Source organism: Polypterus senegalus, unplaced genomic scaffold, assembly GCF_016835505.1.
Source record: "Polypterus senegalus isolate Bchr_013 unplaced genomic scaffold, ASM1683550v1 scaffold_3823, whole genome shotgun sequence".
NCBI lineage: Eukaryota > Metazoa > Chordata > Cladistia > Polypteriformes > Polypteridae > Polypterus > Polypterus senegalus.
The window spans coordinates 4,332-19,856 of NW_024378824.1; the positions used below are offsets into that span (position 1 = coordinate 4,332).

At 46.9% G+C, this 15,525-nt stretch overlaps 1 protein-coding gene across 1 annotated transcript; it reads right to left on the bottom strand.

The window, feature by feature from the left end:
* Nucleotides 1-1,422: 1,422 nt before the first annotated feature.
* Nucleotides 1,423-15,299, bottom strand: LOC120519690 (carbonic anhydrase 4-like). The gene is made up of 8 exons (XM_039742567.1): nt 15,232-15,299; nt 14,627-14,656; nt 8,180-8,341; nt 6,631-6,806; nt 6,066-6,143; nt 5,923-5,992; nt 5,578-5,741; nt 1,423-2,601 (listed from the first exon to the last, which is right to left on the bottom strand). The coding sequence occupies exons 1-8, from the start codon at nt 15,281-15,283 to the stop codon at nt 2,419-2,421; spliced, it is 915 nt and encodes a 304-aa protein (XP_039598501.1). The 5' UTR covers nt 15,284-15,299; the 3' UTR covers nt 1,423-2,418.
* Between the last annotated feature and the right edge of the window lie 226 nt (nt 15,300-15,525).

Sequence of the window (15,525 nt, forward strand, 5' to 3'; positions counted from 1 at the left end):
ACGGTACAACACCCTAGCACTACAGCTTTTTAGGTTAAAGCTTCCAGTTAAGGTGACCAGCTACGTTTGGCGACACCACAGCGCCCTCCTGTGCACGCAAAGAGAACTGCGCGGTCCCGTCTTTATTGCTGAGTTTTGAATTCTTCCGTTCGAAGTTCCTGCGAGGCGGAGGCCCGCGCCTGCGCTGTGAAGTGTACAGTAGAATGGGGTTTAATAGGGACACCGATGTTATCAATATTAATAACCTTAACCAATCAACGGAAGTATAGATCCCCAGATGGCATGTTTCGAGTTATTTTTAGTTGATGCTCAAACCAATCATATCTTAGGTGGCTTAGAAACTCCCGAGATTGTGCGGGTCATCGATTATCACGGACCGAGAATGGACACATAAGAGCAAGACTAGTGCCAAACAGCGCTGAGTGCTTTAATCCAAAGCCGTGTCCAAACAATCAATAACGTGCGGTGTAGTCCTTCTTTACAAAAATACACAATGCAATAAAAACCAAGCGCATCTTCATGGCGGAAGTAAATAGATAAATGTTACGGGAATAAAAACCAGAAAAATAACATCGGGACTTATCTGACCTCTGAGCTTTGGTGCGTCTCTGAGTCTTCTCAGCCTCCGCTCACCCATCTGGTCTACTTGGTGGAAGCAGAGAAACCATCAGGCACAGTGAACTGGTCACCACTTGGGGGGGTCCCACCACCATCACTCACAGGTAGCCACAGATCGACCTGGAGAGCCCTTTTCATGCCTGTTTGACCGGGCATACCGGTCAGTATAATAATAGGCACTGCTGCCCATCTCAGAGAGTCATTCTGGTTTACGTAGGTAAAGAGCACAAGGCCCTGAATCTGATTAAAAGACACGCACTGGTTTATACAATACATGGCACTGGTGCTCATCTTAGACATCATTGTGGTTTACTTAGGCAGTGGGCACAAGCGTCTGCATCTGACTAAAGACACCTACTGATTTATGTAATAATGGGCACTGGTGCCCATCTTAGAAGTCACTCTGGTGTACATGTGACAATGGGCACTAGTCCCTGAATCAGATTAAACACACATACCAGTTTGTATAGTAATGGACACTGGTGCCCATCTCAGTAGTCATTCTGGTTTATGTAATGATGGGCACTGGTGACCATCTCAGAAGTCTTTCTGGTCTACATAGGCAATGGGCACCAGCTCCGATCGTACTGTGTGGAAAGCATAACCCCCGGACACAGACAGACAGACGCCAGAATGTCCAAAACACACTTCTTTATTTTTCCTTACAGCACCACAATGCCTTCATCCACCAACTCTCTTCCTCTCTCTCTTTCTCTTTCCCCCTTCTTTCTCTTCTTCTTTCTCTCTTGACCTCCTCTCCCCTCCTCACAAGCTCCATCTCCTTCACCCCAACTCTGGCTCGTCTACTGGAGGGAGGCGGCCCCTTTTATCATGACCCGGATGACGTCACTTCCTGGTGTGGCGGAAGTGTCAGGAGAGCGCCTGGAAACACTCCGGGTGCCCCTGGGATTGCTTCTGGCAGAACTTCATGGTGTGGCGGAAGTGCTGCCATCCAGGATTCCTTAACTGTTCGGGCGCCCCCTGGCGGTGGCCACATCCTCCCATAGGGGTGAGCGTCCCAGTTCCGTTCCCATGGCCCCCAGACAGACCCGGGCGGCTGCCCTCTTATGGCCCGGGGGGGGTATCGTCCATCTCAGGGACTGTCCAGGCGTCCTGGCTGGGCAGGGTCCCCAGTCATTTGGGACACCTGGTTTGTATAGAAACAGGCAGTGGTGCCCAGCTTAGATATCATTGTGGTTTACAAAGGCAGTGGGCACAAGCACCTACTAGTTTATGTAAAAATGGGCACAGGTGCCCATCTTAGTCATTCTGGTTTAAGTAATAATGGACACTGACTGCTCGATCTGATTAAGCACAGAGACTGGTCTGTATAATAATGGGCACTGGTGCCCAGCTCTGAAGTCATTCTACTTTACATAGGTGATTGGCACCGACTGCTGTACCTGAATAAAGACACACATAGTACTGGTTTTATGTAATAAGTGGCACTGGTGTCCATGTTGATGTGATGAGACTGCTTGTCCTGACAAAGCCAAATTGAAAAAAAGGAACGTAACAAAAACAAAGCCAAGGACCAGAAAGAGTGGAGGACTTGTGGCAAACATGGCGGCGTTTATTACTAAAAGAAAAGCGTCCGAGCACAAGGCAGTGAGAGACCACCACGAGTGTGGAGCCCCCAAATTAGGTTGCTGCTCTGGGGCTTCAGGAGGGACCCTAACATGAGGGTCTGAAAGCTGTGGGTCCTTCAAGGAGTTTGCACCTCAGCCTCCAACAAACTCAAAATAAAAAAAAATGAACAAAGGGCCGCACGGACCCCCACCCACCCCACAGATGATCTTTTTAGTTGACATTTATGATGAGGCGCAGAATGGAGACCCAGACGACAAGAGCGGCTCCAGAGATGGTGGGAATGGAGCTCCCTGCTGAGAGGTAAACCGTCCGGCCGTTGAGAGGCTGAATTGGCCGGTACACGTTCTTCATCTCTTTGAATTCTTCATTTTTGAGAATTGTAAAATTCTTTATCTGCCCGGAGAGACAAAAAAAATAAAAACAAAACATCAAAAATCCAACAGGGGGCATTAAGGTGCCTTTATCATGACCGCCGTCTGCGTGAACGCTCAGTCCCACAGCCTCACCCTGCCGGATTTCTGCACTTGAGATCATTGCATCCGTTGGGGTCTCCTAGTCACGTGGGATCTCGTCCCGCATCTGAACGCTCCGTGGCTTTGACTCACGGGGGCGTCGGGTCACTCGGCCCTCCATCGAGATCTGTGGAGGCCAATTCTGTCAGCTCTGCCTGTGCCATCCTGCACTTTCACTCACGCACCCCAAACGTGAACCTGGAATCCTCTCGCTTGTTTTGCACCCCTCTGCCCCTTCTTCACGCCATTCCAGATACCTCCTCCTGTCCCTGTCATTCAGTCCTGGGCCTGTCCCATCAAGTCTGATATCCCGAGAGATCGACCCCTTGATCCCAATTCTACTTCAGCGCACTCACAGCAAAAAGAGCCCAACTACGACCTTCACAGCCGATCGCCACCCACCCTCTAGCCCTGGATGTCGTCATCCGCCTCAACCCTCTGTGTCGGCCCTGAAAGAGTTAAAGCAGGTGTGCCCGAGTTAACCTGACACAAGACAAACGGCCAGAGACCTGCAACAGAGAAAGGGAAGGACAATACCTTGTTGAAGTATTTCATTAACCGCCGTTATTGATCATTAATTGAGTGGAATCTCACCCTGGCTCTGAGGCTAAGGATCCAGAAGGTTGCTGGTTTGAATCCCCGTCACTGCCAAAAGAGATCCTACTCTGCTGGGCCCTTGAGCAAGACCCTTAACCTGTAATTGCTCCAGGGGCGCCGTACAATGGCTGCCCCCAAGGGGTATGTGAAAACTAACAAATTCCTAATACGAGAAACTGTATAAGGCGAAATAAAGAACAAAAACTTCCTGCATGTGTTGGCGTCCCTGGGTGGGCAAGTTAAAAATGGTCTTCATCTTTCCTACACTACAAGCATATACTGTACATTAGGAGTCATTACTCTGTTGACAGACTACGTCCATTAATTGTAAAGTGACTGAGGCGTCAGGGAAGATCATCTCTTGACTTCATTGTCTCTGCGCCTGGAGTCGCTGAAATGCCAACATGAAAGAAGTCTGCCTGGGACTTATGGACGGTTCACACATTACTTGAACATGGCTTTCTCAGAACTTCATTTTAGTTTAATCCCGATGCTCTGTATATTCAATTAATTATCATTATTATTCATGGTGGCTCCATGATCCGTACTAACCCCTACTCTCTCTTCTGTTCTTTTCCCGGTTTTCTGCGCCACCACCACCTGATCAAAGCTCCGTGATGTCCCTCCATGGATGGATCCATGTGACCGTCATCATCAAGTCCTTCCATGAGAACCCTGAATACAAAGAGGACTGATGATGTCATTGATGTCAGGTGGAATGTCCAGAGGGGGCTGGCTGGGTGGTCTCATGACCTTTGAACCCCTGCAGATTTTATCTTTTCTCCAGCCAGTCTGGAGTTTTGTTTTGTTTTTTTGTTTTTGTTTTTTCTGTCCTCCCTGGCCACCGGGCCTTACTTTTATTCTATGTTAATGAGTGTTCCCTAATTTTAATTATTTATGTTGTCTTTTTTCTCTTTCTCCATCACGTAAAGCACTTTGAGCTTCATTATTTGTATGAAAATGTGCTCTAGAAATAAATGTTGTTGTTGTTGCCATTACTTTAAGGCGACAGGTTCCTGTTTTACAATTCCCAACTTTTGTTTTACACATGAGGTCCGAGTTCACCATCCGTGAGAAGTCTCTGTAATGTCTGAGCTACCTCTGATTAATCCCAAACCGAGCCTGGGACTCTGAGATCATCGGTTGGCTCGCTTTGAACTGAATTGTTTGGCTGCCCGGTCCATGTGTTTCGATGTGTGGTGGGTGCGGCAACGTGCTATCAGCGTGTGGTCCCAATCAACCAACCTGCTTGAGAAAAATAAAAACAAAAAAACAACTAGACGTTGGGAATTTTAAAAAGGAAGTTAAATAAAATTATACGCAACAGGAATTGGCGACTAATGAAGAAAATGGCTTGGATATGAACTCGTAGTCACTGTGGCCCTCCAAGAATGGAGTCTGGCACACGAGATTCAGGTCAGGTCCGGTTGGGGAGCCTGCACTGGCACAGCACGTCGCCGCACCCACCACACCGCAAAACAGTTTGGGATTGTGGTTGGTAACCCCACCAGGCAGACACTTAGTCCAGTTCCACCAGAAGTGACCCTCTATCTGCTGCAGCCACGTGTTACGTGGGCATCCCCTTGGCCAGGTCCAGCCACTCAGGACCTCAACAATGGATCACCCTCGGGTAATCGCACCACATGGCCGTAGTGCCCTAACCGACGCTCCCTCACAATGCAGGTCATGTGACTCATTCGGGACTCCGTGAGCAACACAAAGTCCAACCAGCGGCCCCCAAGGACTCTCCAAAGAGACACACATGAAGGAGTCCAGTCTTCATCTCAGGTCACTGGATAGCGGCCATGTCTCACAAACAAACTCTAAAGACTTGGACCTTCGTCCTTATGCTGAGATATCGGGAGCGCCACACAACGCTTTTCCAGCGACCTCATGACCCCCATGCTCTCCCAATTCATCTACCGACGTCATAGGAAGAGTCACCAGAGTCACATGAATGTCACTGCTGAGGTAAGTAAATCTCTCGACGAGGTTGACGTTCTCTCCACAGACAGACCCCCTGCTGATGACCGTGCCCATTAAAGGCCTGGCTCTCGTTTTTTTTTCAGGACCCTTGCAAGCCCAGATGCTCAGAGATCCAGACAAACGGAAAACAACAAGACATACCGGGCGGTTCCCGAGTCAGCGGTACGATTTATCTTTCCTTCTGCACTGTCCTCCTGGATCCCTGGATTAAGGCACAACCTTCCAGAGCCCTGTAGCCTGGAAGCCCACCCATCCAGAACTTCGTACTGCTTACCATGCTGGCAGGAATCAAAAGAGGCACGAGGTAGACAGTCCAGATGACATTTTCGTTGCAGGGTGGAGTGGTGCCTGATCCTTCGTACCGCATGTAATGTTTCATGTTAGCTCCAATCATGAAGTCGGTGAGAGTTGTCTTGCTGTCCAGTTCACAGTTCGTGTCTGAGAGACAGCAAGAGATTCAGAGAGAGGGGGTCACTCAGAGAACCTGACAATATCACGACCCTAACCCCCCGACCCCACTCAGGCCGCACAATCACTCTTGACTGCTTCTGCCGGGGCTCTTTCAGAGTCATGGGTAGGGGGTCTTCTTTAAATTTCAATTCTCGGAGAGCTGACTTACCATCTCCTAAAGTGTCAATGCAGTCATAGATGGGGAAAAGATCGTCAGGCTTTGGCTTTTCCATGGATTTCTAAAGAAAAAGAGCATCCATCAGTGGAGTGCCATACGGCATCAAACAGCATTTGGAACGTCGGAAATCTCACCTGAATGAAGAAGGAAAGGACCGCTCTGTCCTTGGTTGTGCTGCCTGCACCGGGGAGTTTGACGTGATTAATTTGCATCTGCGGGTGAACCGAGAGAGAAGAGAAAAGGGAAGGGGGGTGCAGTTAAGATCATGAAGGGTGATAAACGTGAAGAAGCGTAAAGGTGCCAAAGCAGTTCCCTTAGAGCGATGCCATTGGGGAACCAGATGAACTATCGGCCCACGTGAAGATCAAGTAAGAACCTTTTATTCAGAGGCAAAACTGCTTCTGTACAGAACCGTGAATAAGCGAGGACAGACTCGTGAAATACCAATGGGTTCCTGATTTTTAACTGCATTCAGTCACATGATCTCTCCGTGTCCCGCTGGGTAGCCTACTATACGTTAAAAATGTCTGTTTGGTCTGCACATAAGGAACCTTTTCAAAGCCTGAAGAACCAAACTTCATAGGAAACCCCTAACCGGTACCAAACGATTCTTAGTCAGGTACGGATTCTAAGAGGAACCCACACAACCCCATAAAGTGCCATCCCAGACCCGTTATTTTAAAAAGTGGGCCCTTTTACCTCCATGGGGTATTTCTTTCCATCGATGCTGTGTTCAGAGCCAAGCCAAGTCGAGTCTTCAGCATTGAAATTATCTTCAGGCCAACCGCCCCAGCGAAAATCTATGGATTTTGCTTCGTACTGGCCTCCAAGACCACCACCTTTTATGCGGATGCCTTCTCCCAACTTTACTTTCACTGGTACAGCAGAGACAAACGAGAAAGGTTATCCAGTTGTTAGACTCGGGAATGTAATTATAGAGGATTATCTGTGCCAAAATGAAATACATGTCAAACACGCTGAAATCCAACACATTATCAACCAAAGAAATCGATTGGTTTTCACTACAGCACACAATTGTCGTGTCCATTTAAAACGCAAGACAAAAGTGCATTGCATTTTAATTCACGTTCATAGATCTCTCTCCATATTAAATGCAACATCTGTCTGTATGTCCTGCGGTGGGCTGGCGTCCTGCTCGAGGTTTGTTTTCTGCCTTGCACCCTATGTTGGCTGGCATTGCCTCAAGCAGACCCCCGTGACCCTGTAAGTTAGGATATAGCGGGTTGGATAATGGATGGACGTCTGTATGTCTGTCTGTATGGCCGCTTTTCATGACAGAACTACTTAACAGATTTTTCTCTAATTTACTTTGTGACTTTTTGATTTTGTGACTTCTCTCCGAACGCCAACTATCGCAGTTCACTTGCAGGAGCGATTTGTGGGTGCTAATCTGGGAGAGAGGCTGAAGTCCAAACCTCCATTCATTTTGGAGCTTACCTTGCCTCCACTTAGCTAGCGATACCTGTTTGGTTATTGATTTTTTAAGTTTTTCCTGTTTCAGTACTACGCGGGCAGAGCCGCAGGGGACGGCTAGTCTTATATATAAACGTCTACGCGTGGAAGTGTGTCTGTCTGTACGTCCGTCCGTCCCAGAAGTGCAGGGCTACAGCGTGAAGCACAAAGTGACTCTGTCGCCAAAATGAAACCTCCAAGGACAGAGCCGCTGATAGACAAAGGAGGCGAGCACGTCAGCAGAACGAAACTGACAAGGAGACGCTAATACACAACCGATGTGATTGACTGATGGTTTCTAGGAGCCCAGGCTTTTGCCAACACGGGTTTATACAGCTAGTAACTAATAAAAAAGCAAACATATTGCATTTGGTTTAGCGGCTGCTCTGTGCGTGTTACATTCTGATTCGAGACAATGCTTTATTCGCCCCAAATCTAATTGTAATCAAGTAACCAATCAGCATCAAATGGTGGGTCAAGGGATATGAAGGGGCTTGATAATTAAGATTGGAGTCCAAATAATAGCAGGAATTATTTGGAACAGAAGCCAGCCACCATGCCAGTCTTCCACAGAGCAGCGAAGACCTTTAATAGATTCGGGTCAGAGGACTTCAAGGCAGGATGACCTTCCGTGTCCTAAATCTACCAGAACTTTCCCTGCAAATAAACCACATGCCATGATGCAGGCGAGTAGCCCAAGCCCTGCCTCAGTGGGCACACCAAACCGTCACCCTCACGCTCTCCTGCTCCACTCGTGTTTACCGTCCGTCCATACCTGTGTTTTCCTCCTTTGTAACTCCAGTTATCTTGCCAGGAACATCGTAGCCCTCAGTCTCAATGGGGGTAAGAGATTTGTCGCGCACCGCTGAGTCTTTCTCCAGGTTGATGGGTGACTGTTTGGACCCCGTTTTACACTTTCCCTTCCATGTTTTGAAATCTGAAAAACAAAAACAAAAAACAAAGCTGTAAATTGTTTACATTTTACAGCACAAAAAAGGAGGAGAAACAGGACACGTAAGGAAAGATCGTCTCAACAAAGAAATCACGTGAATGAGAAATCATGAAAGTGGGTTTGATTCAGTCTGAGAATCAGGGGAATGGGAATCGCGAATCACTCAAGAATCAAGTGAACTAGAATGGTGTGACTATTTATTTTATCGTATGGATTTAACAAAAAAGCAAATACAAAGCAATTTAATTGGAGCTCTGCTTCTTCACAAATTATATTGATTAGGCCAGGCGATAAAATTTGTCCTTCAGGTTGGTGATAAGTGACCAGTCATCTGTTCTGATGTCCACGAGACATAGCTAGGGTTGGTGGAAAGACCCCACTTAACCTTTGTGACGTTACACTATCCGTGCCGTGTTTGACGTTGTTAGAGATTACGTCATGCTTTACGCCACAACTGGAACTACCTTAATCGGTCTTCCATCATTCTGTTGTTAAATATGGAGCTTTCTCGGCCAAACACAACCAAAACCATGCAACTCACTACTGGGTTTGATTCAATTCAAGAGTCAAGTGAACACGAATCTTGTGACTCATTCATCCAGTCCAGTGCTACTCTGATACACAGCTGTGCTGGTCTTTCCATCCAGATGTCCACATGGGATCAGCTACAATCTCTGCACGTCTCACTGATATTGCAACCTGGATGAAAGGACACCAATGTCCAGATCAATCTGGCGTAGCCGGACCTTCTTCCTATCCCACCTCATCCATCTATCCAGCACCACATCATTGTTCAACATGGTTCAATGTTGCCAACACCCGCCTTGGGGTGGTCATCTATGACCAGCTGTACTTCAAGGACCCTGTTGCTATGGTCTCTGGGTTTTGCACATTCACTCTACACAATATCAGCAAGAACAAACTGGATCTGACTGAACTGGCTGGTCCAGGCTTTGGTCTCATCATGACTGGACTTTTGTAACTCTCCGCTGGGAGAAGAACCGTCATGTGTCACCAAGCTGCTTCAGATGATTCAGACTGCAGCGGAACGCCTGGTGATCAACTATCCAGGGTGGGCACAAGTCACTCCTCTTTTCTGATCACTACCTTGGCTTCCTGCAGTGGCACGTATTACATTGAAATCCTTGATGCTTCTCTACAGAGCAGTCAGTGGGTCAGCACCTATATGGAGACACTTGTGATCTTCGACACTCCTTCTCAACCACTCAGCACTGCTGATGTATGGCGTCTTGCGACGCCACCTCTGCACGGCATCAAATCACAATCCGGACTCTTTTCAAGTGGAGCTCCCAGCTGGAAGAACAAGCTGCTCGCCTCCATTAGAAATTTTGATTCCCTCAACGTGCTTCAGAAACATCTAAAGGCTCGCTTGTTTGGTGAATTTCTGTCCATCTGATAATATTTGGTAGGTTTTAGTAACCATCAAAGTGTAACTACAGTTGTGCTTGAAAGTTGGTGAACCCTTTAGAATTTTCTGTATTTCTGTATAAATATGACCTAAAACATCATCAGATTTTCACTCAGGTCTTAAAAGTAGATAAAGAGAAACCAGTTAAACAAATGAGGCACAAATATTATACTTGGTCATTTATTTATTAAGGAAAATGATTGAATATTACATATTTGTGAGGGCTAAAGTATGTGAACCTTTGCTTTCAGTATCTGCTGTGACCCCCGTTACTAAACATTTCCGGTAACTTTTGATAATTCCTGCTCACCGGCTTGGAGAAATTTTCGCCCATTCCTCAGCTTCAACTCTGGGATGTTGGTGGGTTTCCTCACATGAACTGCTCTCTTCAGGTCCTTCCACAACATTTCGATTGGATTAAGGTCAGGACTTTGACTTGGCCATTCCAGAACATTCACTTTATTCTTCTTTAACATTCTTTGGTAGAACGACTTGTGTGCTGAGGGTCGTTGTCTTGCTGCATGACCCACCTTCTCTTGAGATTCACATCATGGACAGATGTCCTGACATTTTCCTTTAGAATTCTCTGATATAATTCAGAATTCATTGTTCCATCACTGAAGGCAAGCCGTCCTGGCCCAGATGCAGCACAACAGGCCCAAACCGTGATACTACCACCACCATGTTTCACAGATGAGATGAGGTTCTTATGCTGGAATGCAGTGTTTTCCTTTCTCCAAACATAACGCTTTTCATTTAAACCAAAAAGTTCTATTTTGGTCTCATCTGTCCACAAAACATTCTTCCAATAGCCTTCTGGTTTGTCCACGTGATCTTTAGCAAAGTGCAGACGAGCAGCAATGTTTTTTTTGGACAGCAGTGGCTTTCTCCTTGCAACCCTGCCATGCACACCATTGTTGTTCAATGTTCTCCTGATGGTGGACTCATGAACATGAACATTAGCCAATGTGAGAGAGGCCTTCAGTTGCTTAGAAGTTACCCTGGGGTCCTTTGTGACCTCGCCGACTATTACATGTGTGCCTTGCTCTTGGAGTGATCTTTGTTGGTCGACCACTCCTGAGGAGGGTAACAATGGTCTTGAATCTCCTCCATTTGTACACAATCTGTCTGACTGTGGATTGGTGGAGTCCAAACTCTTTAGAGATGGTTTGGTAACCTTTTCCAGCCTGATGAGCATCAACAACTCTTTTTGTGAGGTCCTCAGAAATCTCCTCTGTTCGTGCCATGATACACTTCCACAAACATGACTTTGATAGATCCTGTTCTTTAAATAACACAGGGTGCCCACTCACACCTGATTGGCATCCCATTGACTCGAATTTCACCTTCAGACTGACTGATCATCCGTGAGGTTCACATACTTCTGCCACTCACAGATATGGAATATTCAATCATTTTCCTTAATAAATATAAATGACCAAGTCTAATATTTTTCTCTCATTTGTTTAACTGGTTTCTCTTTATCTACTTTTAAGACTTGAGTGAAAATCTGATGATGTTTTAGGTCATATTTATGCAGAAATATAGAAAATCCTAAAGGGTTCACAAACTTTCAAGCACAACTGCAGCTGCCATTTTGTTCTGAGTTCTTCACTTGTGATGATCATTTTTGTCCCCCAGGCTCAGTTATGTTGACCTGTTTTGTGAGTCATTTCCGATAAAAGCGTCTGCTAAACAAATCAATGTAAATTCATGGGTTTGATTCAGTTCATCAGTCAGGTCAACAGGAATCGTGCGACTCTTTCAATTCAAGAATCGAGCGAATGAGAATTCGAATGAGAATCATGTGACATATTCTCCCTGGTCACGTTGCCAGCACGTGCAACTGAGAATGTCACTGTATTCTGTGCAGAGGACAATATTACACGTCTAATACGTACAGCTGAAGGCGCACCATTGAATCAATCTCCAAGACAATGGATTCCCTCTTTATACGTTGTCACACACGTGCGCATGAGAGTCAGCCAAAAGGACCAGGAGAAGGTCATTCCACGCCAGGCCAGCGGGTGGCGGGGTACACTAAACCTCCTTCTCTTTAATTCTGCCTGACGCCGAGGACATCACTTCCAGTTTCCGGCCCCGACGACGTCACTTCCTCTGACCAGACCTTAAATCCCCGCCATCTTCCCTCCATTGATCAGTTCTGTTTTGGACTCAACGCCCTATTCACTCGTTCTTAAGCTTTGCCTTTTTGCAGCCAGGTTCAAGTATACGGGTGGGCTGCCCCAAACCTCTTTTGTGTGTCGAGGCTAATCATTTCACAACGTACAGGGGAAGACTATAGGTGTGACATTTTTCCTCTTGGGCAACCGTATTTAGTGATGGAATCTACACTTTTATGACACAAGTGCCCCAGGAGACATTTTTGGGACTTGACACCACACAACAGCAGGTTTGGGCAGTGAATTTTTAGTTTAGGGCCAAACGTTTTAACCCAAAAAAATTTACGGTTAGGTCCCTAAGTATTTGGACAGTGACACAATTTTCTTATTTTTAGCTCTGTAAGCCACCACAATGGATTTGAAATAAAGAAATCATTACATGACTGAAGTGTCGACTTTCAGCTTTAATTTAACGGGGTGAACATATCATATGAGCAGCCATTTTTATACAGGGTCTCCTGTTTCCAGGGACTCAAAAGTTTTTTGCCCATTTGACTGACCAGCTGTCCCATAGCCAGGTGTCATTAATTTCATTAATTATTAAGAAGGTAGAAGGTCTGCAGTTGATTCCAAGTGTGGAAACTGTCACCGTAAACTCTTAATATGAGGTCCAAAGAGCCATCCATGAAAGTAAAAAAAACAGGCCACCATTATGTTGAGAAAACAAAACAAACCCATCAGAGAGATAGCAGACACACCAGGAGTGGTCAGATCAACCATTTGGTAGATTCTTAGAGAGAAGGAACACACTGATGAGCTCAGCCACACCAGAAGGCCTGGACACCCATGGAAGACAAATGTGCTGGATGACTGCAGAATTCTGAGCTTGGTGAAGAAGACCCCCTTCACGACATTTGGTCAAACCAAGACCCGCTCTTCACAAGGTAGGCCTATCAGCGCCAAAATCTACAATCAAGAGAAGACTTCATGAAAGTAAAGACAGAGGGTCTACCACAAGGTGCAAACAAACCACTGGGGAACCTCAAGTGTAGGAAGGACAGGTTAGACTTTACTAGTGTCACAGATGAGCGGGGACACTGCCCGGCCGGGACGCCTGGATAGTCCCCGAGTTGGACGATACTTCTCCTCGGCCACGAGAGGGAAGCCACCCGGGTCTATTTGGGGGCCACAGGGACGGAGCTGGGACGCTCATTATGAAAGAACGTGGCCACCGCCAGGGGGCGCCCGGACAATTAGAGATTCCTGGATGGCAGCACTTCCGCCACACCAGGAAGTGACGTCAAAGGAAGCACCTGGAGCTCATCCGGGTCATGATAAAAGGGGCCGCCTCCCTCCAGTAGACGAGCCAGAGTTGGGAGGAAGGAGACGAAGCTTGTGAGGAGGGGACAGGAGGTCAAGAGAGAAAGAGAAAGAAGAAGAAAGGAAGTGAGTTGGTGAGAGAAGGCATTGTGGCGCTGATAGAATTAATAAAGAAGTGTTTTTTGGTGTCTGGGGGTATGCTTTCCACACTAGAAAAGCGTTTTCAGAAACCAGTCCAGTTTTGGAACAGTTTTCCTTGGAGAGATGAAATTAAGCCCAATATGTACCAGAATGATGGACAGAGGAGAGTGTGGAGAAGAGAAGGAACGGCTCATGATCTGTGAAACATGGTGGAGGCCGTGTTATGGCCTGGTCATGCATGGCTGCCAATGGATGTCGGTCACTGGTGTTTATTGATGATGCGACTGCTGACAGAAGTAGCAGGATGATTTGTGAAGTGTAGAGGGCGCTAGACTGTCTGCTCGGGTTCAGACAAACACTGCAAAACTGATAGGACGACACTTCACAGTACAGATGGACAAGGAGCCAAAACACACTGGGACGGCAAACCAAGTGCTTTACAACTCAAAGAAGTGGGATATTCTTCAATGGCCGAGTCAATCTAGTGACCTCAACCCAACTGGACACTTACTGAAGACAAAACTGAAGGCAGAAAGTCCAAGAGACAAAGCAGCACCTGAAGACAGCAGCAGTAAAGGCCTGGCAGAGCACCAGCAGGGTGGACACCCAGCACATGGAGATGGCCGTGGGTTCAGAATTCAGGCTGTCAGTGACTGGAAAGGACTTTCAACCAAATATTGGAAATGATCGTTATACTTATGATTCTGTTTGTTTGTCCAAATACGGAAATGGGGGGACCATGTATAAAAACGGGTGCCTTTTCTAAATGGCTCATGCAATATTTTTGTTAAACGCCTTAAATGAAAGCTGCAAGTCTACACTGCAATCACGTCTTCATTCCTTCATTTGACATCCACTGCAGTGGCACACGGAGCCAAAATTATTAAAATTGTATCACTACCTAAATACCTGACTGGCACTGGTGGCTTCACTTGCATTTTATTCCACCCTGGGCAGCATCGGGTAACCCTGCTAGTGAACCAAGAATGAGTGTTAACAGCGCCATTTGCTGGCAGAATGAAACTCTTACAGTGACAGGGTCCTGTGGATGCACCGCATGCTCCCGTGCCCCACTACTACATGTTTCCACTTCAGGTGCCCCCCACAAAATTTCCTTCACGCTCACCACTTTGGCAACCACCAAATTAATGAAAGGAAAGCAATGGAATTTGGGAGGTCCTAGAATAAAAGATAGAGGAGCCATTATGCTTCCAGTCTGAATGTGTTCGGGTATGAAGGTACGAGGACAGGACTCACCACATTCCGGACTCCCGTAACACCAGTTACCTGTAGGAATGAGAGAAACGGAGAGAAGAAGTGAGTCAAGGAGAGAAGAGGTGCACAGTCCGTCCAACCCAACGTCTTCAGAACTCAAGTCAGCTGGCGTGTCCCCCCCACCCAGACAGCAGTTTGAATGCAGTAGCCCAGTGGCTCACTTCTCGTCTACAGAGCGGGTTTGCCACCCAGACAACGGGGCAGATGGAGGCCCCTCGCTTCTGAAGGACGCAAGGCCTTTTCTCGTTCTACGTGCCAAGCGTAGGTAGAGGACAGCGAGTCTGGTGTCAGGTCTACGGTGAATGTCCCTGCGTAGGTCTGTTAGTCTCTTGAGGTTCATGACGTGTAGCGTCTGTGTGGCCGAGCCCCCCCTTCAAGATGGACTACGTCGGGAACATCAAGTGATTTTCTTTTTGGTGGCCAATGAAGAAGGAGGCTGAAAGTGAGAACTGAACTGCTGGCTACATCACTTCGCAGCACATCTCAAGCCTGTAACCTCGATTATGGACGGCCGAGTAGGAGTCAAGGCCCAGTAAATGTACTGAGTTCAAAACAGCTAAGCCAGCAGCACATCATCCTCCACTTACTGTTCTTATCAGCAGAAGTCAATTCCAGTGGCCACCAGATGAGGAGACACATCAGGAGAAGAGGTTTTCTCACTGTGAAGGCAAACCCAGAGAGGTTTCACGGTTAGAAATTTAGTAAGAGCGGTTGGAGTTGCAGTTGATACTAAAACCTCGATGGCTGTGATAATCGTCTGGGATGACGTCACCTCCTGGGTACCAAACTTAAGTTGAATGGACTGAAAGGGCGGCTCCTGCTCTCATGCATGTCTTGATAGAGTCCTAGGTGACCCTCTTTTATTGTGCAGAACTTAACCA